The 24,925-nt window shown below is 44.6% G+C and overlaps 1 protein-coding gene across 1 annotated transcript in view; it reads right to left on the reverse strand.

Moving 5' to 3' along the window:
• The window catches only part of LOC138769625 (complement C3-like), a 91,689-nt gene that overhangs the window by 31,985 nt on the left and 34,779 nt on the right, over nt 1–24,925 (reverse strand). Inside the window, exons 11-24 of the mRNA XM_069948222.1 lie at nt 22,651–22,797; nt 22,073–22,279; nt 19,941–20,144; nt 16,126–16,287; nt 15,809–15,938; nt 14,801–14,848; nt 12,017–12,119; nt 11,116–11,201; nt 8,181–8,320; nt 7,881–8,093; nt 7,294–7,354; nt 7,040–7,126; nt 6,716–6,919; nt 4,195–4,273 (exon numbers count right to left, since the gene is read on the reverse strand). Coding sequence (XP_069804323.1) covers nt 4,195–4,273; nt 6,716–6,919; nt 7,040–7,126; nt 7,294–7,354; nt 7,881–8,093; nt 8,181–8,320; nt 11,116–11,201; nt 12,017–12,119; nt 14,801–14,848; nt 15,809–15,938; nt 16,126–16,287; nt 19,941–20,144; nt 22,073–22,279; nt 22,651–22,797 — 1,871 coding nt within the window. The remainder of the gene's footprint in view (nt 1–4,194; nt 4,274–6,715; nt 6,920–7,039; nt 7,127–7,293; nt 7,355–7,880; nt 8,094–8,180; nt 8,321–11,115; nt 11,202–12,016; nt 12,120–14,800; nt 14,849–15,808; nt 15,939–16,125; nt 16,288–19,940; nt 20,145–22,072; nt 22,280–22,650; nt 22,798–24,925) is intronic.

Here is a 24,925-nt window from a genome sequence, read left to right on the forward strand (position 1 = left end):
CACATATCCAGCTGCTGTGTTATCAGGGTTATACAGTTACTATACATTATACTGCACATGCTGATTGCTATACTGTACAGTAACTTATATATCACATATCCAGCTGCTGTGTTATCAGGGTTATACAGTTACTATACATTATACACCACATGCTGCTATACTGTACAGTAACTTATATATCACATATCCAGCTGCTGTGTTATCAGGGTTATACAGTTACTATACATTATACAGCACATGCTGCTATACTGTACAGTAACTTATATATCACATATCCAGCTGCTGTGTTATCAGGGTTATACAGTTACTATACATTATACTGCACATGCTGATTGCTATACTGTACAGTAACTTATATATCACATATCCAGCTGCTGTGTTATCAGGGTTATACAGTTACTATACATTATACACCACATGCTGCTAGACTGTACAGTAACTTATATATCACATATCCAGCTGCTGTGTTATCAGGGTTATACAGTTACTATACATTATACACCACATGCTGCTAGACTGTACAGTAACTTATATATCACATATCCAGCTGCTGTGTTATTAGGGTTATACAGTTACTATACATTATACACCACATGCTGATTGCTATACTGTACAGTAACTTATATATCCAGCTGCTGTGTTATCAAGGTTATACAGTTACTATACATTATACTCCACATGCTGATTGCTATACTGTACAGTAATTTATATATCACATATCCAGCTGCTGTGTTATCAGGGTTATACAGTTACTATACATTATACACCACATGCTGATTGCTGTACTGTACAGTAATTTATATATCACATATCCAGCTGCTGTGTTATCAGGGTTATACAGTTACTATACATTATATACCACATGCTGCTATACTATACAGTAACTTATATATCACATATCCAGCTGCTGTGTTATCAGGGTTATACAGTTACTATACATTATACACCACATGCTGCTATACTGTACAGTAACTTATATATCACATATCCAGCTGCTGTGTTATCAGGGTTATACAGTTACTATACATTATACACCACATGCTGCTATACTGTACAGTAACTTATATATCACATATCCAGCTGCTGTGTTATCAGGGTTATACAGTTACTATACATTATACTGCACATGCTGATTGCTATACTTTACAGTAACTTATAATATCACAGATTCTGCTGTTTCTAAATGTTTGTTTCATTTGTTTTACCTGTTATTCAGAATATAAAATCATTCTTTTTGGGGTGTGGAACCAACTGTCTGCATTTCAATGATTTCTTAAGAGAAAATTTGCTCTGGTTTAAGAGTGGATTTGGATTACAAGCGCGGTCCTTGTAATCCAAGGCACCACTGTATATATATATAAGTATGCTGGGCTGTATAGCTAGAGGCAGGGCCGGCTCCAGGTTTTGGTGGGCCCTTGGGCGACAGAGCCTTAGCGGGCCCCTTTGTATAGTAAATCATGTGGCATCACTTTTAGAGGGTCTCTATCTCTGCATTCTGTGTAGGTATACAACTGTGTATTATATACTTATTATCCTTGTGTGTGTGTGTGTTTGTGTGTGTGTGTGTGTGTGTGTGTGTGTGTATATATCTCTCTCCATTCTGTGTAGGTATACAGCTGTGTATTATATACACACTCACACAGGAGGAGGATAATAAGTACAGTATATAATACACTGCTGTATACCTACACAGAATTGAGATATATATACACACTCATACAGGAGGATAATAAGTATATAATACACTGCTGATCACCTACACAGAATGGAGATTATATATATATATATATATATATATATATATATACATATACACACACACACACTCATATCATACAGGGGGATAATAAATATATAATACACTGCTGTATACCTACACAGAATAGAGAGATATATACACACTCATACAGGAGGGGGATAATAAGTAATGTCTCTCCATTCTGTGTAGGTATACAGCAGTTTATTATATACTTATTATCCCCCCGTGTGTGTGTGTGTGTGTGTGTGTGTGTGTGTGTGTGTATATATATCTCCATTCTGTGTAGGTGATCAGCAGTGTATTATATATTATTATATTATATAATACACTGCTGATCACCTACACTAAATGGAGAGATAGATATGTGGGTAAAGAAGTTGGATGCTGCCCTACGGAGTCCTGGAAAACATTTTACGGGTACAAACACACACAGCAGATACGCAGCAGATTTGATGCTGTGTTCAGTTATTTAGATCTAATCTGCTGCGTAACTGCTGCGTATCACAGCAGTAAATACACAGCGTATATGCCGTGTGTGTTTGTACCTTAACAGAAAAAAATAGCAATACAACAGTGGATTTATTGCCTATTGTGACTCCCCCATGGAAAGTAAAGGGGAAAATCTGCAATAAATCCACTGCAGCAGATATGCTACAGGTGACCCTACCTTCCTACTCCCAGCACACATAGACAGATACTCATACACAACACCTGCATAGACTTACACACGCAACACTAGCATACAGACTTACACACACACACACACACACACACAGGAATACAGGAGGGGGCAGGGAAGCACAGCACAGGCAGCACTGTAGTGAGGCTTCTGGGCCCTGACCTGCTGTTTGGCCTCTACAGGCTGCCGTGCAGTGAGCCCTGCCCCCCTCTCCTCTGGCCCGCCGCTGAGAGACTGAGGCCTGGAGGAGCCACAAAATGACTTAAGTGGCTCACCAGCGCCCCCCTCATCCCACAGCCCCAGGTAATGATGTGTGCGCTCACCACCTGCACACAGTGCAATGTGTGTTAGTGTGTGAGCGCAGTGAGAGGGGAAGAAATAACGTGGGCAAGTGCCGGGGGGCCCCTTAAGGCACTGTGGGCCCCGGCACTTGCCCGAGTATGCCTGGTGCTGACGCCGGCCCTGGCTAGAGGTATAACCAGTAGGAAGAGGGAGATTGTGATCCTACTGTATATACCTCTAGTGACATCACATCTGGAAAACTGTGTCCAGTTCTGGAGACCTCACCTACAGGAATAAATGGTGGAGGGTGTATTGCATAAAACATATCATGAAACACCTAAGAATCTAAATCTGTATTGTCTGAAGGAAAGAAGAGAAACTGAAAACATGAACAAGGGGACACCGTCTGAACATGAGAAAGTATTACTTTACAGAAAGAGTAGTAGATGCTTGAAACAAACTCCTAGCAGATGTGGTTGGTAAATTTACAGTAAGTGAATGTAAACCTGCCTTAATTTAAGACTGGTGTACTCATACTCCGGTCTTCATCAACGTCCCCCATAGTGTTTGAAAGCAGTGAAGTATTACATACACAAAGTAAAGACCTTGTGTATTAAAAATTGTCTTTTACAAGTCCCCGTCCTTGATCCACATTAAAGGACAACTCCCACAAAAAAATTTTTTAGCTTATTTAACACACATTACAAAGTTATATAACTTTGTAATGTGGTTAAATACCCGTTCTGGCCCCCTTCCCCCACTTTCGGACCCCCGACCCCCCGCCCGGAAGTTAAAGAATATATACATTACCTATTACGATCGTCACGGTCTTCTTCTCCCGGGCGGCATCTGGTGACGACGACGTCAGAGCCGGGGGGCGGTCCGGGTCTTCTTCCTCCTCGGCGTCTTCATAGAGAGTGAATGGGACGGAAAAGGCTGCTGGTGCACATGCGCACCAGCAGCCTTTTCATTGGCTGGAGCGCATCACATGGCTTCCAGCTTGCTCAGCCCTGATTGGCTGAGGTTGCTGGAAGCCATGTGATGCGCTCCAGCCAATGAAAAGGCTGCCGGTGCGCAAGCGCACTGGCAGCCTTTTCCGTCCCCAGGACCCGGAAGACAGAGACATCGCTGGACGGCGGACGGCGGTGACGGTGAGGCGGACGGCGGGCGAATGGAGTGGCGATCGTCACCGGAGGGATGGTGAGTATGGTGTCTGTGTGTGTCTGTGTTTTTTTTTTTTGGGGGGGTCCCGCAGGAGTTGTCCTTTAAATTACTGTATAAGCACCATATGAATCCAGCTTGGTAAAGAATTGAAATATTTTAATGGTCGAAAAGTTCTAAGGTAGGGGATAGCGACTATTTATGGGGTTTGCATTGTCTGAGGAACCGATCCTTGGTACCGTGGTAAATTGTAAAATAAAGCAAGCTCAATAGTATATTAGAGGGTTAAAACTATAAGACGTTTCTACATTACCATGTGCTGGAAGGGCTTTTGCCACCATATCCACCATAAGAACCCTCTGAGTTCATGAATGGCAATTGGTTATATAAACCTGTCAGAGAAGAACATGTTGTATATCAATGACACATTCATGGTCAGGTCCTCTGATAGGACTGGACATGCACATCATAGACAAGACTAAACTCTAGGGTCGATATTTTCTTTCTTTATTAGCACTAAGAGAGATGCTATTATTGGAGGGAGTAAGCATAATGTAGTAGGGGCATAGAAGGTTAAGGGGCTATCCACCAAAGAGCGAAAAAATTACATGTCAGCTGCTCTTACTCACCAAGTCCCCCTTAGTATTTGAGACGTATCCTGTCTTTCTAGCTGCTGCCATTCCTGGGTTACAAGTTTTTCTTAAAGCCGAACAATAACCAACATAAGAAACTACATTTCCCATCATGCATCTCCCGAATTGGTCTATTTGTGTACTCGCCCCCTTAGCTTACTTTCCTGCCCCTGCTTTCATTATTATTGCACAGTAAACACAGGACTGTTTTTTTCACTGATTCTGCATCACATCATCCCAATATGTATTCCATACCAGCTGATGATGTAGCAGAGCTGACGCACGCATGGTGTAGCTATGTGCTGCATAACGGGCATCTGTTTACCGGGGTTAGGGGGTGTAGTGTAGGTTTAGATCTCTGCTTGCTGACTGTGAATGAAAACATTCTAGTTCCATCCAGACTCTAAGAACATCCATAACACTTACAATATACAGAGCTGTGACACAAAGACAGGTACATATGCCTTCGTTTACTGACAGCAAGGAGAGATAGAACTTTAATGCTTCATATTACAGAAACCTGGGCTCAGGGACACATGTAAGTCTATGGAAGCAGCACAGGTGCATGGAGATGATGCAGATAATGTCTCCTGGGTGTCGGGTTACCAAGTCATAAGACAGCTAACCCGGCCCCCAGAAAGGAGATCACATGTTCTGTGATCACAAAGGGAGGGAGTAAGAGGGAGCTGAGCGTGGTCAGAATGGACCCAGAGTAGAGGATTTTACACATTTAAAGAATGAGAAAAAAAGCAGGGAAAGGGTGCAAGATAGATAAAATGTGTATATTAGACATAGGGTGGTGTTGGAAAGGGGAATCATTTAGAATATTGTTTTTGTTACCCAGATAACTCCTTTAAGGTCTAAAAAGGTGTGAGGGAATTTAAAGGTACCTAAAAATTTTGAGACAAAGAAGACAACTAAAAAAGTACGTTAGCATTAGAGATGAGTGAACCTGGAGCATGCTCGAGTCCATCCAAACCCGAACTTTTGGCATTTGATTAGCGGTGGCTGCTGAAGTTGGATAAAGCCCTAAGGCTATGTGGAAATCATGGATATAGTCATTGGCTGTATCCATGTTTTCCAGACAACCTTAGAGGTTTATCCAACTTCAGCAGCCCCAGCTAATCAAATGCCGAATGTTCAGGTTCGGATAGATTCAAACCCGAACCCGGTTCGCTCATCTCTAGTTAGCATATAGGGAAGGAACCTTATTGGGAGCAAACATGGGGATATAGATAAAGTGACCTAAAAATGTCCCCAAAAATGTCCAAATCTGCAGTTTTTTTAATCACTTACTATGGTAACAAGCTTACATTATATGCCTTCTGTTCCAATGACATTAACTGTATCAGGTTCAGTGTGAATAAATAACTGTAAAACGGCATATAATGAAGCAATACAGAATCATCTTCTGGCCTTCATAGATACAGTATGAGTCCATAGATGGTTTTGAAAGTGTAAGAGGAGGAGCAAATTTACAACAATAATAACAAAGCAAAATGCTTTGTTAGCTCGGCAGTCTGCTAATCAGCCTGCTTCCTTTTAACTCAGAGCCACTCCTGCTTGGGGGCTGGGAAAAGTTGGACCCAGTCCTGGGAAACTGGGAGGAGTTTCCCAGGACTGGATCAAGCTTTTCCAGGCACCAGGGGAGGAGCGGCATGGAGGGGCTGTTAAAAGGCAGCAGGCTGATACGCCAACAATTTGCTTTGTTATTACTGTGAATTTGCTCATTTCTAGATACGTTGGGCGGGTTCCATGCACGAGTTCTATTCTAATTAATTAGCATTTTTTTATGTGTCTACCCTGCGTTTGGTGTACCGCAGGGATCGCAGTGGGATAGACCAGTAACTTTTGACATGTCTGATGACATTTCAAAAATTACTTGATAAAACAATAAAGACTTATTCACACATGAATGTGCCGTTCATGGAAGGCCCAACATGGAGTTGCTTTTTTCCCTTTTTCCAAATTTTTGTTTAATTTTTTTTGTGAAACAGTTTGTATCAAGTTAATGCCAAAGGAAATTGGCAGGTCCTTCATACATTTCCCCCCCCCAGTCTATAGACAACCCTCACTGGTTTAGGATCATTGAGACAATCAGTGTACCTAAATGATAATCGAGAAGTTGCCTCCTGGGTCAACTTCTTCCACTGAATATTTTCAGTAGCCCAATACTTTTAGAAGTAATGGAGACCATCTTACCAGATTTGATGTACTGAATGGCCTCTTCCCTCCGCTGTACTCCTACTCTGTACCATTGGTTGCTGACATCCAAGTAATGTGCGGCTATCAAGGAAGCCGTCATTCTCATTATGTTTTGTTCTGCTGATCCCCCCGGAGCAATTATCAGATTATTCAGATTGACGCCATCGATGAATTTCTCCACCATTTCACTTATTAGGCTTCCTGAGTATAATAGAGATAAGATACAAAGTCAGGGAATGAACAGAACTAATGTCGGAGATCCCTGTTAGTACAAATTAGCTATATAATATATATCAGGAAAGTTGGCCAACCAGCACTTACCTTGGATGGTAACAATGGTGACAACATCTGTTTTGGGGACTGTATTTTTGGGATATACAACAGAGATCAGTTCTTCTTGGACTCCACCTACATAATGATCAGTCATTAGAAGAGGTACAACGTCATTTAGCTGTAGATTAACAATGATACCGTCATTAGACATCAACATTTTCAAAAAAAAATTTCTTAGATCCCCAAAATTTGCTTGTTTGTTAGTATAAGATAACCTCCATAGCCTAATACTATATACAGACCTTTCCCTTCTGGGTCCAAAACAACCGATTTTAGAACCTGCGTTACAAGTCTTCCTTCTGGCTAAAAATAGGAAATTAAATAAAAGTGAAAGGAGGAACAAGGGGAAGTTATTTAAATATTGGAGAATACGGTACGCATGTGATATCATATTCAATAGAGGATTCCAGAATTTTTTTTATGTAGTTGAAATCTTTATGTTCTACCTTTTTGGGAATATAAAGTATAGTAGGGGCTCATAGACATTTAGGGATATACAGTACTATTACAACTTTAGGGTATACAATGTCTTTGGCCAATAGAATTTCCACTATGAAGTTGTTGAACCATTCCTTTTTCTTTTACGAATGACCGAACGACGAGTAACTACACCAAACAACTTGCAAACGATTTGCGAACAAGTAACAATAAAAATAGGTCCAGGTCTCACGAAGCGATCAATGATTTCTCATTCGTCATTGAATAGTTTACTGCTATTACATGAAGCAATTATCACTACAATTCGAGCGATTTAACGACATTTCGAGCCATAATCATCCCGTGTAATAGGGCCCTTACAGACATTATTGCATCTTTTTCTAGAACTTACCACAACCTTCAGCTTTTTCTTGACACCATCAGATACAAACTCCCCATGTGCCTTCACTTTAACTTCAATCTCATGTTCTCCCAAGGATAATGGCACAATGATGAATGGCACAGCCCTAGATGAGGAAGGTTGGATGATCACTTCTTGACGATACTTCTTCTTGGCAGTAGAGAGACTGCACAACTGATCATTATTGGTCCAGTCTACCTGCATCTAAATCCAAGGCAACATGGCGGACATTTAAAGATGTGTGGGAACTAAAAGTCTTGAATCCATAAATTAATAATCTTTTTTACTTGCCTTACGTTGATTGCTGCCGTAATTGTGGAGAATGGCCCGTATCTCTACCTGCTCATTTCTCACCACAGAATATGGAAGCTTCAGATCAATGAAGAAATCCTTCATCACCCGAATATTATAAGGTTTAGACACATAGATTCCTGTCAGGGGGATATAGAAAGAATGTCAGATCTTTAAATGATTAAGGTTATATAGGCAGATTTACTAAAGTCTTAATATTTATACACAAAACATCCACTTTAAGGATTTTTAGGTGGCTCGACACTAAACACTGTTCATTTCATGTCTGTCTATAAGTAAAGTGCACCAATGGGTCTCGTAGGTGGTGGAGCATAGGAGTAAACGCAGCATAGCGTAATGCCGCCCCACCATTGGCCGGCCAGGAATTGGGATGCAGCGAAGTGAATGACAGGGCAGCCTACCTGACGGCCACAGGGAGACTGAGGCAGCGGGGTGAGCGAGGCAGAGCCAGCTGGTTGTGAGTGGAGCAGTGTGCGCGCGCGGGGGGGTTGCGGTGTGTTAGCGGAGTCAGGAAGTGGGGTAGTCTGTGCAGTGTCCCAAAGAGGGATCCACTTTCTTTTTTTTTAAACAGGTGTAGGTCAGTACCATGTGTCTGTATTACACAACTCCCGCCACTGTTCTACTGCACGGCTGATAGTTAACTGATGTCTCTATTATTGATAATGTATGTATATCTGCCACTGTGTGCAAATATTTAACTAACCAATCCCTGAGCTAGGTACCTCATGAGCTCTACTCTATCACATAGGGTTATTCCAAGTGTATTACCCAATCAGATCAGAGTCAGTAGTTTAGCTAAGCGCAAAGGCCGAGTCTCTACTGCAACTTGCTAGCATGTCCCTTTAGGGTCTCCCGGACAACTACCTCTTCCACTAAGTGGGCCTGTAATCCCTATTAGTGTGTCACTCCGTGCCCACATAGTAGTTCTGCTGATGTCCTTTCCAGTGGATTCAGGACTTGTCCCTAACAGCCCCAGCTGAGCTGCTGTGCCAAGTAGGCCCCTTCTTCCGATGATCTGCAGTATCCTAACCTACCCATGCTCTAGAACTACTACAACAGCTCTATTTCAATAGAAATGAGCAGAACTTTCGGACTTTCGGTCCGAAAGCCGATCACTCCAGTGCGATACCTGCGATCCCGGGTGCATAGTTGCGCTCCCGGGAATCTGCGGCCGGGATCTTCCAGGGAATTCAAGATACATTCCCTGGAAATCCAGGGAATGTATGTTGAATTCCCTGGAAGATCCTGACCGCAGATTCCTGGGAGCGCAACTATGCACCCAGGATCGCAGGCATAGTAATGAAGCGAAGATGCAGCGCGCTGTGGGGGGGGGGGGGTTGCGGTCATCCCTATATTTCAACTAACTAAAACAGTTTACTTTACTGCTGTCAGTCAATTCTTCTGCTATATTCTCAGCATATTCAGCTGTAGTATTTAGTGATGAGCAAATCTCCCGAATATTCGATCTAATATTCGATCCCATTAAAGTCAATGGAAACAAGTATTCGATTATTTCAAAACATCTATTAGACCACTTTGAGGTAAAAACCGGAAGCTGGGGGATTTGTACGCTTATCGAATATTTATCGAATATTCAGCGAACTATTTGATAATATTCGATAGATCGAATACCTTACTATTCGCTCATCACTAGCAGTATTATCTCTGTGTGTCACAAAGCTCTATTGTATTCTCAAAGATTGTCAAGTTTTATCGGAACTGTGTGTGCATACTGTATCTCTGCCAAAGCGTGTATATCTTCAAACAAAAGACTGTTTTTCAAAGCTGTGAACTTCTATATTTGACCTTCAAAGTGTTGTGAGTAAAAGCAATCCTTGGTGTACTAAATCTGTGTCCCCAGTTGTCCATTTGCTCATATACACAGCAGTTGTGAAAGGCTCAGGTCCCTTCACTGCACTACAGCGACTACAACTCTCAACTGTGCCAGTGCTCAGCGGTGGCCACCTGGTTCCACTTCTGGCTTATGTGATGCTCTGTGCTCCTCAACATGTGTCCCCTGGCTGCTGCTCCCCGTGGCCCGACACATCTGTCAGAGCAGTGCCGTGATTGAAGGGATCTGTGCAGAGGTAGATTCAGGTAGCTTTATGCCAGCCAGGTCATCGGGAGCTGAGGTGCGAGAGAGAGGGCTGTGCATCGTGAGAAACTGGATGAATTGACAATATTTATCACTATGCTCAACCAATCGTGGCTGAGCAGCTGATGATGCGCAGGGGGGGGGGGGGGCGGGATGAGGGAGGCTGGAGGCCGGAGTCGACAGTAATTCGGTGAGTATAATGCACCACACTTCCGGGGGTGGGGGGAACACACCATCAGGTATATCCTCTTGAATTTAACCTACCGATAGAACTGGGCCGTCATGGGGAAGCCGTAGCCGCGGTCCATTTTTCGAACCGCGGCCAGTTTCCCGTGTACAGCGCCATTCTATGCACGGGTACCGGGACGGGAGGGAATTCCCTCCTCTCTATGATGCGGCTACATTGATTCTAAAGGAGCCGCGTCATACAGGGAGGGAATTCCCTCCCACTGGGGTCAGGCTTGCCCGTCTCCAGTGCTTGAGCATTGGCCCGGTACCCGTGCATAGAACGGCGCCGTACACGGGAACTGGGCCACGGTTCGAAAACGGACCTCGCCACCGGCTTCCCCATGACGGCGTTGTTTATCAGTGGGTTAAATCCAAGAGGATGTACCTGATGGTACATCCTCTTTGAATAACACACATTACAAAGTTGTATAACTTTGTAATGTGTGTTATTTAGTGAATAAATGTGTAGCACCGCACTACCCCTTTAAAAAAAATTCCTCAAATTCCTGAGTACCCAGAAGAGTCAGATAAATGACACATTCACCTGTTACATCTCCATGAACAATGGGCCTCATACATAGACTAACTTACCTTTACTTTCCGATAGACTCACAGCCGAAACCTCCCATGTGGTCATGGAGTCTTTTAAGGAAACAGGAAGAATCTTTGTGGAAATTCTGTAAAAAAAGGCAATAGAGATTTATAGTGTAAACCCCAACATGTCTGACAATATGGTACAAGGGGATCATTGGTACTGATCCTAATGACTGGTTTCTACTGACATTCTACATCATAATCAATTCCAAGGGTTGTTTAGTTTAGGAGAAAAGTCTAATTGGGTAATTTTGAATTGCTGGGAGGCGTTCCTCTTCAGAATCCCCATCTATATCTCCTACTCTGGAGGACCAGACACATAGTAAACAGTGTAATGCTTCATTTTTCCTGTGGTGGCGCTGTAGAGGAATGGAACACTTATTGTCTGGCACTGGCACCGAGCATCGGAGATCTGTCCAGCAGAGAGTCTGATCAGTCAAAGGGCATCAATCGGCTGCAGATAACAAATCTGCTAGTGTAGGCCAACTTATTAGATCTTGCATTGATCTATATAAAAATATGTAATGTTTTCCATGAAACAAATTAAAAATGTTTTGAAAACTATAAATTAAAAAAAAATCAACATATTTAGTACAGCCATTTGCAGAATTATTAAAAATCAAAAATATGTTCTTGATCCCGTAATTGCAAAAAATACTAAGAGCCATAATTACTTTTGGACCAGACAAAAGGCAACAAAAAGCGACCAAAAAGACATATCTATGCCAAAATAAAACCAATAACAACCATCAAAGTGCAGGAAAATAAGACCTTCCACACAAAGCCCCATAGGCAGAAACATATTATTGTGTTTTCAAGCCGTAAAACAAATTCTGTCAGGATGTCACGCTGCCCGTTGGTTTTAATTTTTTTCAGCATAAACCTATATTATACTCACCCTCTGGCATCTGGTCTTTCATTCATTATCTCTACCCTCCATAGCCAACTTTCTAGGAAATCTGTTCTGGATATAATTTCTTCATCAGGAATATACTCGTCATCTGACAGAGAAAGTAATACAAACTTTCAAATAAAAATTTAGATGTGGAGAAAAGATAAGAGATGTTCTACAGAACAATGGATTCATTGCTTAAAGGACAACTCCCATGGGACCTGGAAAAAAAAAAAACACAGACACACACACACCATACTCACCATCCCTCCGGTGACGATTGCCATTTGAATTGCCCGCCGCCCGCGTCTCCGCCACCTCCAGCCGCCGTCCTGCGATCTCCCTCACTTCCGGGTCAATGGGAGAGAAAAGGCTGCACACCGGCAGCCTTTTCATTGGCTGGAGCGCATTACATGGCTTCCAGCAAGCTCAGCCAATCAGGGCTGAGCAAGCTGGAAGCCATGTGATGCGCTCCAGCCAATGAAAAGCCTGCTGGTGCACTTCATTTTCTCTCCCATTCTCTTTACATGAAGACGCCGAGGAGGAAGAAGACCTGGCCCGCCCCCGGCTCTGACATTGTTGTCACAAGATGGCACCCGGGAGAAGAGGGCGGTGATGACAGTAATTTTAATGGTAATGTATACTTTATTTAACTTTCGGGGGGGGTCTGAAAGTGGGGGAAGGGGGCCAGACTGGTTATTTCAACACATTACAAAGTTATACAACTTTGTAATGTGTGTTAAGCTAAAAAAAAATTGGGGGGAGTTGTCCTTTAATGTTAAATTAAAATAGACGGAAATGCACCGAAACTTACTGAAAAGGCAAAAAAATAACATGGGAACCTTTCTCCCTGTGTGATGTTTTTGCCCCATAGTGCAGAGCTCCTGCAAGGAGACAACTGGTAATATTACCTAAAACATGGACCAAACTCTGACCTGTTCCCCAGAGATATGGTTACTGCTTTCCCTTCCAGAAAATTAAATTCATCCAACCAACCTAATCTCTAGGTAGATCACTCCCGATAGCTGAAGGTTGGTTTTTGTTATTTCCTGGAAAACTAATACCGCACCTTCTGTTCAAGAATTGGTAGCCAATACAGATGAGTGCAGCTCGGTGATAACCTACGACCTACGGCTTATGACTGTATCCCTGTTTCCTGGACTCCCCAGGGCTGCATCCAACTTCTTTAGCCACCAGTATTCAAATGCCAATCGGACTCAAGCATACTGGAGTGAGCTCATCTCTAGTAGCCAATATTGGACCACATTTACAGATTAGTAGAATTAGTGTCTCAAAACAGCGCTCTCGACAAATTTTTAACAATCTAGTCTTATTCGGTAAAAAACTGAAACTTCAGTCTGGAAAACCATGATTAAATTAGGTCTAGCAATCTACCACTACACCCCCTTCCATTGTGAGGCTTCTTTGTATTTCCTCTATGATACCTGCTATTAACTCTTTAGAAAGATCTCAAAACAGTTCCTTGTTTGCTTCTGTTCCCCACCACCAACCCTACCGTTACTATTACTCATTCCGTTTTTCCAATTGTTACAATAAGGTTACAGACTGCAACAAAGGCACCATGGGAGTTGTCACCGAATGTCACCAGGATGCACTTCTTTTCTCGACACTTAAACGGCAACTTTTTCGACCCATGGACCAATGTTTTAAAACAGCTTCAAGAGTGAAGAGAGTTATTCTGCACAATTTGGTAAACACCATTTATACCTATATCCTTCACAAATTTCTAAAATAGCTCTGATTCTGCAAGTCTGTTTTCATGGTAATTTGTTTCCCCCTTTTTGGAAATTGTTGACTCCACTGTCCTTCCAGTTAATTTTTTTTTTTTAAAGAAAGGCAATAGTGTGTGCCCTGTGATAGAAGACTACAGCCCAACCTTCATTACTACTACCACCTTGTCACTCAAATCTTGGAAATCAACCCATGAAGGTCCTCTTGTAACATAGTCAGGACTGTTCCTCTACCAAAGACTACAGGAAGGCTTACCTTATATCCCACATACACATCTGCCTGCACTGCACTGCCTGCTAGAGAGGAACACCTCCTTACATCCACCATTGCTTTACTGTGAAAATTGGACTATTTCCAGTAAAGCCTGTAAAGCAATTCTACCAGGTTATTTCAAGTAAAGAGCTGCTCTATCGTTTTGCTAAATGTGTGTTTGGCTGCACGACTGCATGACGAACATTGTGGGCCTGCCCATTTACCACCCACCAGACATGTCACACAGGGTGGGCTCCAGAGGATGAAGAGTTAAAGAGATAAAGAGTTATGGCCGATAATCACTTTGTGTAATAGAAGACAACGATTAGCCGACATTGTCGTTGTCTTTCAACAGGCTGAAACACAAACGATCAGCCATGCAATGATCTGCTGACGTCGATCCATGTAACAGGAGTGGTGGCAGCAGACCGCCACTATCTCCTTTGGGCTCCTTGAATGATGTAAAGATCATCTGGGGAGCCCCGTAGCTCCCCACGCCCCCCGGCACTTACCCGCTTGCACTTGCCAGCGAGTGGGGAACAAGGAGCCCTTGCTCCTCTGAATCCACCCATGTAATAGGGACTTTTTAGCAGGTCACACCTCCTTTATAACTGATGTGATAACTAGGAAAGTGCCCCAGAGATCCCACTTCTACTCCCATATGACCAATTAATTTGACCACAAGTGCCCCGGGGTCACCATCTGCACATTCCTGGCTGCTCCCCACAGACGTTTACAAGCATACTTTGAATATTAGCAAGTGACTATATATTGTCCCTGTTTTACCTTCTGAGGAACGTCGTCTATGCTTCAGTTTTGGATGACATAAAGGCTCTGTGGCAAAAAAAAAAAAAAGGAAAATGAAAATGAAAAACCACCATATTAACCACATGCAAGTTCCTAATTCATGGCCAAAGGATCTTTCCATTGTACCATAATGTGTTTACTAAAAATTAGCTCCAGTTAGTAAACCCTAAATAGTATATATATTGACCTCTCTGAGACAGCCTACCAAAACTAGATGATCCTCAAAATGATCCTTTAGTGGGTACATCCTATCTAAAAACAAAGTCCACATATATGATGGGACAGCAAAACAATTACAGTACATGTGATCTTAAAGACGTTCTCACTTTCTTAAGCTCCTTCAGTGTGTCTGTATGTCAAACAGGTTTACCAGAGGAAACTTTTTGGCAATTTCTGGAACATTTTTGGCAAAGGTTTTGACCAATTTTTTTTCAATGATTGTTGGCCATTATTTAGCCAGTTATTTTTGTAAAAAGACTTTCAACTTCTGATTAGATTTGATGTACTATATTGGTCTTTTCTGGAGAATATTTAGTCACATCCAGGGGCATGGGTACAGAGGATACAGTAATAGTAATTGTCCCGTGACTGTCTATCCCTAAGGGCATTGTCTAAGCGTATCCTCCGTTCTTCACGATACTCCTGATGGTGGAGATAGGCTTTCCTGGAGGACATGCAAGGCTGCTACCTCTTGTGACAAATGTAACATGTGGCAACTGGTCTGGGCAGACCAGATGGCAAGGGTGGTAACCACCTAAGTTGCTAAACATGTAGACACTGGACACACCAGATGCTAATGACGAAAGGTGGAGATGAAGACACAGGTGCAGGTCACACAATCAGGTCACTTGGTGCAGTAACGGGCAGAGGCAAGTCAGGAAGCCACTATACACACTAAATGGTTGGCTGGCCTAATCTAAATCAACAGGTTTGGCTGACGTGTATATTATGTGTATGAGCCACCCTTAGTTTATAACAATTGATCACCTGATCTCTGAGGAGTTGTCACTTTGAAGGTTGTCTCTAGGGCAAGGCCGGCATCATAAAACACTCCAGGTGTGTCGGCACCGCTCCCTGGTGTGCAGCCAATGTCGTATTTTTCCACTGAGTCCCAGACCTTAAAGGAGAAATTACTTTAAGTTTATATTGTACATTAAAATAATAACTTTTGTGATTTTACTTAATTTTTTTTTTTTCCTTATTCAATCTTGTCAGTTGTCAATTTGATAGGAGAAGCTGATTTATAGTATATACATATTATGGGTAGATAATCAATAGGGTAAGATATTAATAATGTTGATCACCTTTTTCTGGGAGATCTTCAGTTTATCGTTGTTCATATAAAGACCTTTATCCACGGCCACCAGTGCCACAGCCGCCATATGATCTGCTTGTAGCTTCAACCTCATGGAGTCTCCAGGTTGCTGAATTGCGTTGTCTATGAACCTTTCTCCAGTTATCTCCACCTACATAATACAATCAATCATTAATATATTGCATTCTATCACCAAACCCAGTCGGCTGGAGGGTTACATGTGCTTCATGAAGATTAGAGCTCAGATGTGTTTTTTGGGAACCAGGTATAAAGGCCCTATTACACGAAGCGATTATTGGCCGATTGTCGGCTATTATGGATGATAATCACTTTGTATAATAAAAGGCAACGAGCGGCTGACATGCACGATGTCGGCTGATTGTTTTCTTTTAAAGTCTTTCAACATGTTGGAAGACTAACGACTAGGATAGCAACGATCTGCTGCCATTGCTCCGCTCTTAATCTTAAGATTTTCCGGGGAGTCCCTCCTGCAGCTTGCCCCCCCCCCCCCCCCCCGCACTTACCCGCTCGCTATAGGCACGTGTGATAGCACCGGCAGCGAGCGGGGAACGAGGAGCAAGCAAGCGAATGCTGACCTGACAGGTTAGTGCTCACTTGTTCCCGCTGATCGCCCCTGTGTAATAAGGGTTTTTAGAAAGACGAAGATGTCTAACAGAACGGGAGGGTAAAAATAAGAAAAGCAAAGGAGGGGAGAGAAAGAATTAAAGGAAACCAGTTAAAGACTTGATTTGCCATAGGCGGTCATGGCAATGAACAGACGTGGTAAATTATAATTTAGAACAGAGGAGTAAAACCCAAATACACAGTGGGCCAAAATTAAAAAATTGGACAAAGTCGGGGGTCAACCTTGATGATTATTGAAAAATGCATGCGGCGGTCCCTGCCACTGTCAGAGCAGCATGCGGCGGTCCCTGGCACTGTCAGAGCAGCATGCGGCGGTCCCTGGCACTGTCAGAGCAGCATGCGGCGGTCCCTGGCACTGTCAGAGCAGCATGCGGCGGTCCCTGGCACTGTCAGAGCAGCATGCGGCGGTCCTGGTACTCTCAGTGGTGTGCATCTCCCAGCCCCGTGCACTATGATAAATGACATGATAAATTGCTATGATATGATTAAACCCCAACCCATGTAATAGCTAACTCCCCCAATATTGCCCCATGTAGTAGTCAACCCAACCAAAACTGCCCCACATATTAGCCAGCCCTCCAAATAGTAGCCAGGCCTCCCCAATAGTCTTATATAGTAGCAAGCCATCCCCAATAGTCTCATATAGTAACCAGCCCTCCCCCATAGTCTTATAAAGTAGCCAGCTCTCCTCCATAGTCTCTTATATATTAACCAGCCCTCCCCCATAGTGTCATATAGTAGCAAGCCCCCCCCCCATAGTCTCTTATACAGTAGCCAGCCCTTCCCTGTAGTCTCATATAGTGGCCAGCCCTCCCCCGTAGTCTTTTACATAGTATCCCTCCCTCCCCCGTAGTCTCATATAGTAGCCAGCCCTCCCTCAGTCTCTTATATAGAAGCCAGCTCTCCCTTGTAGTCTCATATAGTAGCCAGTCCTCCCCAATAGTCTCTTATATAGTAGCCAGCCTTCCCCATTAGTCTCATATAGTAGCCAGCCCTCCCCCATAGTCTTATATAGTAGCCAGCCCTCCCCCATAGTCTCTTATATATTAGCCAGCCCTCCCCCATAGTGTCATATAGTAGCAAGCCCCCCCCTTCATAGTCTCTTATATAGTAGCCAGCCCTTCCCTGTAGTCTCATATAGTAGCCAGCCCTCCCCCATAGTGTCTTATATAGTAGCCAGCCCTCCCCCATAGTGTCCTATATAGTAGCCAGCCCTCCCCCATAGTGTCTTATATAGTAGCCAGCCCTCCCCCATAATCTCTTATATAGTAGCCAGCCCCTAGAACAGTAGTTAAAGGGAACCTGTCACCTGTGGACATCCCCCCGAAGCCACCCTACCCCTGGATACAGCCCCCCCATTAGCTTGGACTCACCCTTTTCTGTGGCCCAGAAGCCACGGGAGGCACCCAGCGCAGGACGTGTGTGATGACGTCACTGCGCTGCTGGTGTTGTGAAACTGCTCGCATACTCCTAAGCCGCAGGCTAAAAACTGCCTGTGGCCTACAGCATTATAATATGGGCTGTCAAGACCACCCATATTATAATCTAATGCGATGTTGGCAGGCCAGATGCATTCAATCTGTGAGTTGCCTGGTGAGCCAAAAATAATGGCACGATTGGCATGATTTAGAATATATACACACTCTACTATTGCCAAATATTGGGAAAAAAGAAAGACACTGCATCTCTAGGGGTCCACCTGTAGTGTCTAGAGGCATCAGCTGTATGAATTGGCCTGTTCTTCCGTTTTTAGTCCCTGTGTTTAGAGACCCACAACATTACATTTTCGCATTTGCATAAGCTGTTTCAAATATTTTTTTATCTAATTTTGTTTTATTTGTTTTCTACATGAACAGACTGGTGCTGGAATGTCGCTGGTGCCGCAGTGCTTTTTTGAACCACGGCCTAGTTCCCGTGCATGGTGCCGGTTTATCACCAAGCAGTGGCCGGGCATGAAGCACTGGAGCTAGTCCGGCCATCCCCAATGGGACGATCTACCCTCCTCACTGTGATGTGGTTCCATTAAAATCAATAGAGCCGCATCACAGAGGGGAAGGGACATTGTCAGTAATTCATGTTTAGCCGCTGCTTGGTAATAAACCGGCACCGTACCCAGGAACCAGGTCGCGTTTCCAAAAAATGGACTGCGGCACAGGCATGCCAGCACCGGAGCCGGCCACACGCTCCATAGTGTGGAGTGAGAAGTTCGGATGCGGGCGTGCATCGGAACTCGCAAGCGCTAAAGAGCATCTGCAGTAGCGGCTGGGGTGATCTTTTAAGAGACCGGCCGTTCCATGACGGAATGGCCGGTCTCTTATGTGGTGGGAACATAGCCTTATACTGGAAGAGGAAACAAAGAATTACATGAATGAATTGAACCTCATTGCCAAAATAAATTCTTAAAGTATATCTGTCATTACAACCTTCAAAATGTAAATCAGCAGGGGATGGGATATAAAGGAAGTTTGCAATTTACATAAAAAAAATTTTTTTTTAAACAAAGCTGTACTTACCTGTATCCAGGTCCAGTGTCCTGAAGGCAGCTTTTTAAAGTGTTGTGATGGTTGAAAAAAAAAAAGACCCCTGATAAAGTCACTGTAGAGTGACAACATGCGTTGGGTCTGGTCTAGGATCTTGGCTTATACACTGTATTGAGACCATGCTAGATTAGTTAGGTGATATACGAGACTTATAGTTATCTGGATCGTATTGAATACCCACAGATGGATTTCCCAGAGGGAGGTCAATTATTGCATTTTGCCTTCCTGTAACACCATGAACCTGTATGTTTTTTAAAATGTTTTTGGAAGATCTTTAGTACTTTTTTCTACAGATATGATTCAATAAAGGCTATTTGGTGGTGAGTGCACCAGTTATTATGGTATCTTATCTTTTTGCTCTTGTAGGTATACGCATTGGTTTAGACACCCCCTGGTTTACTGGATTAGAGGTCCCTTGTTTTTTCTATATATGGACTGGTTGAAAAAAATAATTAATAACTAATGTAAATTGCAAAGATCTCTGTATATAACTCGCAGCCTCAGATGCTCTTGGATCTATCAGGATAAATCCGACACAAACTCTCCCTATCCAACTAAAGCTTCATAATCAATGAAAAAAGAGAAAAAATTCTGGATCTTTAGTGATGAATTTTCTTACCGTCCCCATATAGTTTTCTGCTACATCAATCCTTCTGGAATCGGCTACAATTTCCCGGCCTGCTCCGGTTGTCACGGTATAGTATGCCAACATGCGGACCGATGGGATAAATTCTTCTGTTATTGGCAGATACATAGCCCCAATGGTCTGGTCTCTTCCTCTCGCCTGTGTCCCCACTTTCATTATTCTACCTTTATTCATAATCTATAGGAGGAAAATCATCAATATAAGAAAACAGAGACTTAAAGGGAACCTGTCATGCAGGAGATCCGGCAGAACCCCCCCTACCCCTTAATAAAGCCGTTCATACTTACCCTCTCCTCCTGGTGATGCTCCAGATGCCGGTTGCGTTGCCAAGAAATCCCCACTGCTCTAATTCTTGCTCATTATGCTAATGAGCAGAGTGATACTATACATAATTTTTATACATGATACTACTATACATGATGTTAAGGTGTCTAAACATCTTTAGGCCATGTTCAGACCTTGTAAGAGACCGGGCGTTCCTTGAGCCAGCCGGGTCATGGAACAGCTGGTCTCAGAAAAGATCATCCCGGCCGGTACTGTAGTACCAGCCGGATGATCTTTTGCGCCGCTGAGTTCTGATGTAGGCGCATCAGTGCACTCCTTCATCAGAACTGCACACAACGGAGCGTGCGGCCGGAGCCGCTCACTCCATTGTGTGAAGTGACAGGGTTGTCTGCGGCCGTTATTCAGTGAATAGCGGCCACAGAAAATTGACATGTCAGTTTCTCGCGGCGCCACTAGGGATCCCGGACAAAGTGTATACTATGCGGCCGGGCCGGGATCCCTTCAGCCTGCAGCACTACGTAAGTTCCGTATAAATCATGGCCATTGTTACAACGGCTGTGATTACTACGGAACATACATAGTGTAAACATAGCCTTAACCTCTTTAAGGGAACCAATCAGCCCAACACTATCAGTAACTCCAGTTGGGTCCGAGTGTTGACAGCAGTGGCATAGTAACCATAGAGGAAGGCCCCTCAACTGCATTAACAAAACGTTGTCTTCCTCCACTTCCCTCCACTTCCCCTGGAGAGACAGAGTCTCGGTGCTTCAGTGACAGGATCAGGCACTGCCACCATCTGCCGGTTGCATGTCCCGTCCCCTGTAAAGTTTCTTGCTATGGGGCCCCATGTATCCTAGCTACGCTCCTGGTTGACAGATTCCCTTACAAAATATTCTATAAAAAAAACTTGAAAAAGTACATTACTGTGAGTTGTAAATTATTACTTAAAGGAAACCTGTCACCCCCCGTGCCGGGGCAGAGCCCATCCGAACCACAGCTAGAGACCGTTATACTTACCCCGGAGAACGTTGCCAAGATATCACCATCGGAAGCCCGGTGCCCACGCATCAGAGATGAGTCTGACGCCCATAGAGAATGAATGGAGCCGTCATTCTCTATGGGTATCGGACTCATCTCTAATGCGGGCATGCTGAGCTTCCGACGGTGATATCTCGGCAGCGGGAGCGGCTCCAGGAGTGGGACTTCATTCTCCGGGGTAAGTATTACGGTCTCTAGCCGAATAACATTCTCTTACCTCCCCCGCTCCAGTGCTGGTGGCCGCATACCGATATTCTGGTCCCCGGGTCCCAGGCTGCTTTAGGTCTGAGCAGGGACCCAGGTCGCGACGTGTTAACGTTTGCTCAGCAAGTCAACTGCCAAGGCGGGACCCCACTATGGCCGATTACTGGCTAAGCGGACCTCATGGCCGGGCCCTGCTCAAACCAAGAAGCAGCTAGGAATCCATGGACTGTATTGGCGGTATGTGCCCACCAGTGCTTGAGCGGGGGAGGCAAGAGCATGTTGGCACTGCAGGGAAATTGAAAAATGATTGCCAGGGTCCACCGCAGATCACAGCTGATCATTGTGGATACTAAAGGCGGGATATCCTGTCCATATATCTTATTTTTGGGGGAACTTATCAGGCGTCAATGCGTTGTCCAAAGCAAAACTCCATTGTGTGCTCATTCTTGGTGAAATTCTTGCAGTGAAACGTAAATCTAATCCCACAATATATATGATCACATGCCTGTACTTTACCTGCAATAGACAACTCCTAACATTATGAATCTAGAAAATAATAAGTTACAAGGTCCAGTTACCACATAGTTGAATTGATTGATCTGATCTGCGACAGCGGGGTGACTGTTCAGGATAAAGAAGTTGATAACTGCACTGTCTCCTGGTTTTAGTTTTCCTCCTACAACACTGAGATGTAGGTAATTTCCACCAATGGGTCTGTATGCGGAGGCCACCATGGTGGCAGAAGCTTGTTGGTCCTTGGTTAATTTATCATCTTGTGTAGATACCTAGAAGAAAAGAGGAGGAGATATAACATCTACAGTTGATGATGGTGGTGGTAATATACAGTAGTACTAATATGCTAATATACTATAGTCATGGTAGACTATTGATCTTTGGGCTTTGGTTCATGCAATATTTGCACTATTCATAATTCCATGACAAATCAGTTGTATGGAGCATCCAAAGAGCTCTATGGTGGCCTACTGATGTATAATGGTGTCTAATGCCACATTGGCCATGAAAGCCTTCCCGAACATAGATGTGAGCAGATCCTATAAGACCATCATGAAGTCAACCCTGCAGACCCATCTATCTCACATTCAAAGCTTTCTTAGTGTATTCTGAAGGGTGACATGAACAAGAACATAATTATTACTGTTATCTGCAGCTGGCTTATATCTGAGCGGGTATTAAGGGTCAGCCGAACGGTTCCATCTTCCAGAGTTCTTCCTCTGACATTTCCTGGTTCTGCTGCAACAGGGATACGATGAGCCGGACTCCCATCTGGATAAGTGACCAACACCTAAAATCCGTAGAGACAAAAATCACACTTGGTTAAAGTTAGCTTAAAGGGACATCCGAACCTTCTGACAGATCCTCATAGGGCACATTACGCAGAGGAACACAATGTCTTTAATATGGTGCTATTTTTTTTTAATATACTGTGTGTACAGTGCACAAGGGGTGGGACTATATCCCTCAGTGCACCAGGGGTAGGACTATATCCCTCAGTGCACCAGGGGCGAGACTATATCCCTCAGTGCACCAGGGGCGAGACTATATCCCTCAATGCACCAGGGGTGGGACTATATCCCTCAGTGCACCAGGGGTGGGACTATATCCCTCAGTGCACCAGGGGCGAGACTACTGTATATCCCTCTGTGCATCAGGAGTGGGACTATATCCCTCAGTGCACAAGGGGTGGGACTATATCCCTCAGTGCACCAGGGGTAGGACTATATCCCTCAGTGCACCAGGGGTGGGACTATATCCCTCAGTGCACCAGGGGTAGGACTATATCCCTCAGTGCACCAGGAGTGGGACTGTATCCCTCAGTGCACAAGAAATAGGGCTATATCCCTCAGTGCACCAGGAGTGGGGCTATATCCCTTAGTGCACCAGGAGTGGGACTATATCCCTCAGTGCACCAGGAGTGGGACTATATCCCTCAGTGCACCAGGAGTGGGACTATATCCCTCAGTGCACCAGGAGTGGGGCTATATCCCTCAGTGCACCAGGGGTGGGGCTATATCCCTCAGTGCACAAGGGGTGGGACTACATCCCTCAGTGCACCAGGAGTGGGACTATATCCCTCAGTGCACTAAGAGTGGGACTATATCCCTCAGTGACTATATCCCTCAGTGCACCAGGGGTGGGACTATATCCCTCAGTGCACCAGGAGTGGGACTATATCCCTCAGTGCACCAGGAGTGGGACTATATCCCTCAGTGCACCAGGGGTGGGACTATATCCCTCAGTGCACCAGGGGTGGGACTATATCCCTCAGTGCACCAGGGGTGGGACTATATCCCTCAGTGCACCAGGGGTGGGACTATATCCCTCAGTGCACCAGGGGTGGGACTATATCCCTCAGTGCACCAGGGGTGGGACTATATCCCTCAGTGCACCAGGGGTGGGACTATTTCCCTCAATGCATCAGGGGTGGGACTATTTCCCTCAGTGCACTAGGAGTGGGACTATATCCCTCAGTGCACCAGGAGTGGGACTATATCCCTCAGTGCACCAGGAGTGGGGCTATATCCCTCAGTGCACCAGGAGTGGGGCTATATCCCTCAGTGCACCAGGAGTGGGACTATATCCCTCAGTGCACCAGGAGTGGGACTATATCCCTCAGTGCACCAGGAGTGGGGCTATATCCCTCAGTGCACCAGGAGTGGGACTATATCCCTCAGTGCACCAGGAGTGGGACTATATCCCTCAGTGCACCAGGAGTGGGGCTATATCCCTCAGTGCACCAGGGGTGGGGCTATATCCCTCAGTGCACAAGGGGTGGGACTACATCCCTCAGTGCACCAGGAGTGGGACTATATCCCTCAGTGCACTAAGAGTGGGACTATATCCCTCAGTGACTATATCCCTCAGTGCACCAGGGGTGGGACTATATCCCTCAGTGCACCAGGAGTGGGACTATATCCCTCAGTGCACCAGGAGTGGGACTATATCCCTCAGTGCACCAGGAGTGGGACTATATCCCTCAGTGCACCAGGGGTGGGACTATATCCCTCAGTGCACCAGGGGTGGGACTATATCCCTCAGTGCACCAGGGGTGGGACTATATCCCTCAGTGCACCAGGGGTGGGACTATATCCCTCAGTGCACCAGGGGTGGGACTATATCCCTCAGTGCACCAGGGGTGGGACTATATCCCTCAGTGCACCAGGGGTGGGACTATTTCCCTCAATGCATCAGGGGTGGGACTATTTCCCTCAATGCATCAGGGGTGGGACTATTTCCCTCAGTGCACTAGGAGTGGGGCTATATCCCTCAGTGCACCAGGAGTGGAACTATATCCCTCAGTGCACCAGGAGTGGAACTATATCCCTCAGTGCACCAGGGGTGAGACTATTTCCCTCAATGCATCAGGGGTGGAACTATTTCCCTCAGTGCTATGATACGACTGGCCGCCCATT

This window comes from Dendropsophus ebraccatus, chromosome 1, assembly GCF_027789765.1.
Source record: "Dendropsophus ebraccatus isolate aDenEbr1 chromosome 1, aDenEbr1.pat, whole genome shotgun sequence".
Classification (NCBI taxonomy): Eukaryota; Metazoa; Chordata; class Amphibia; order Anura; family Hylidae; genus Dendropsophus; species Dendropsophus ebraccatus.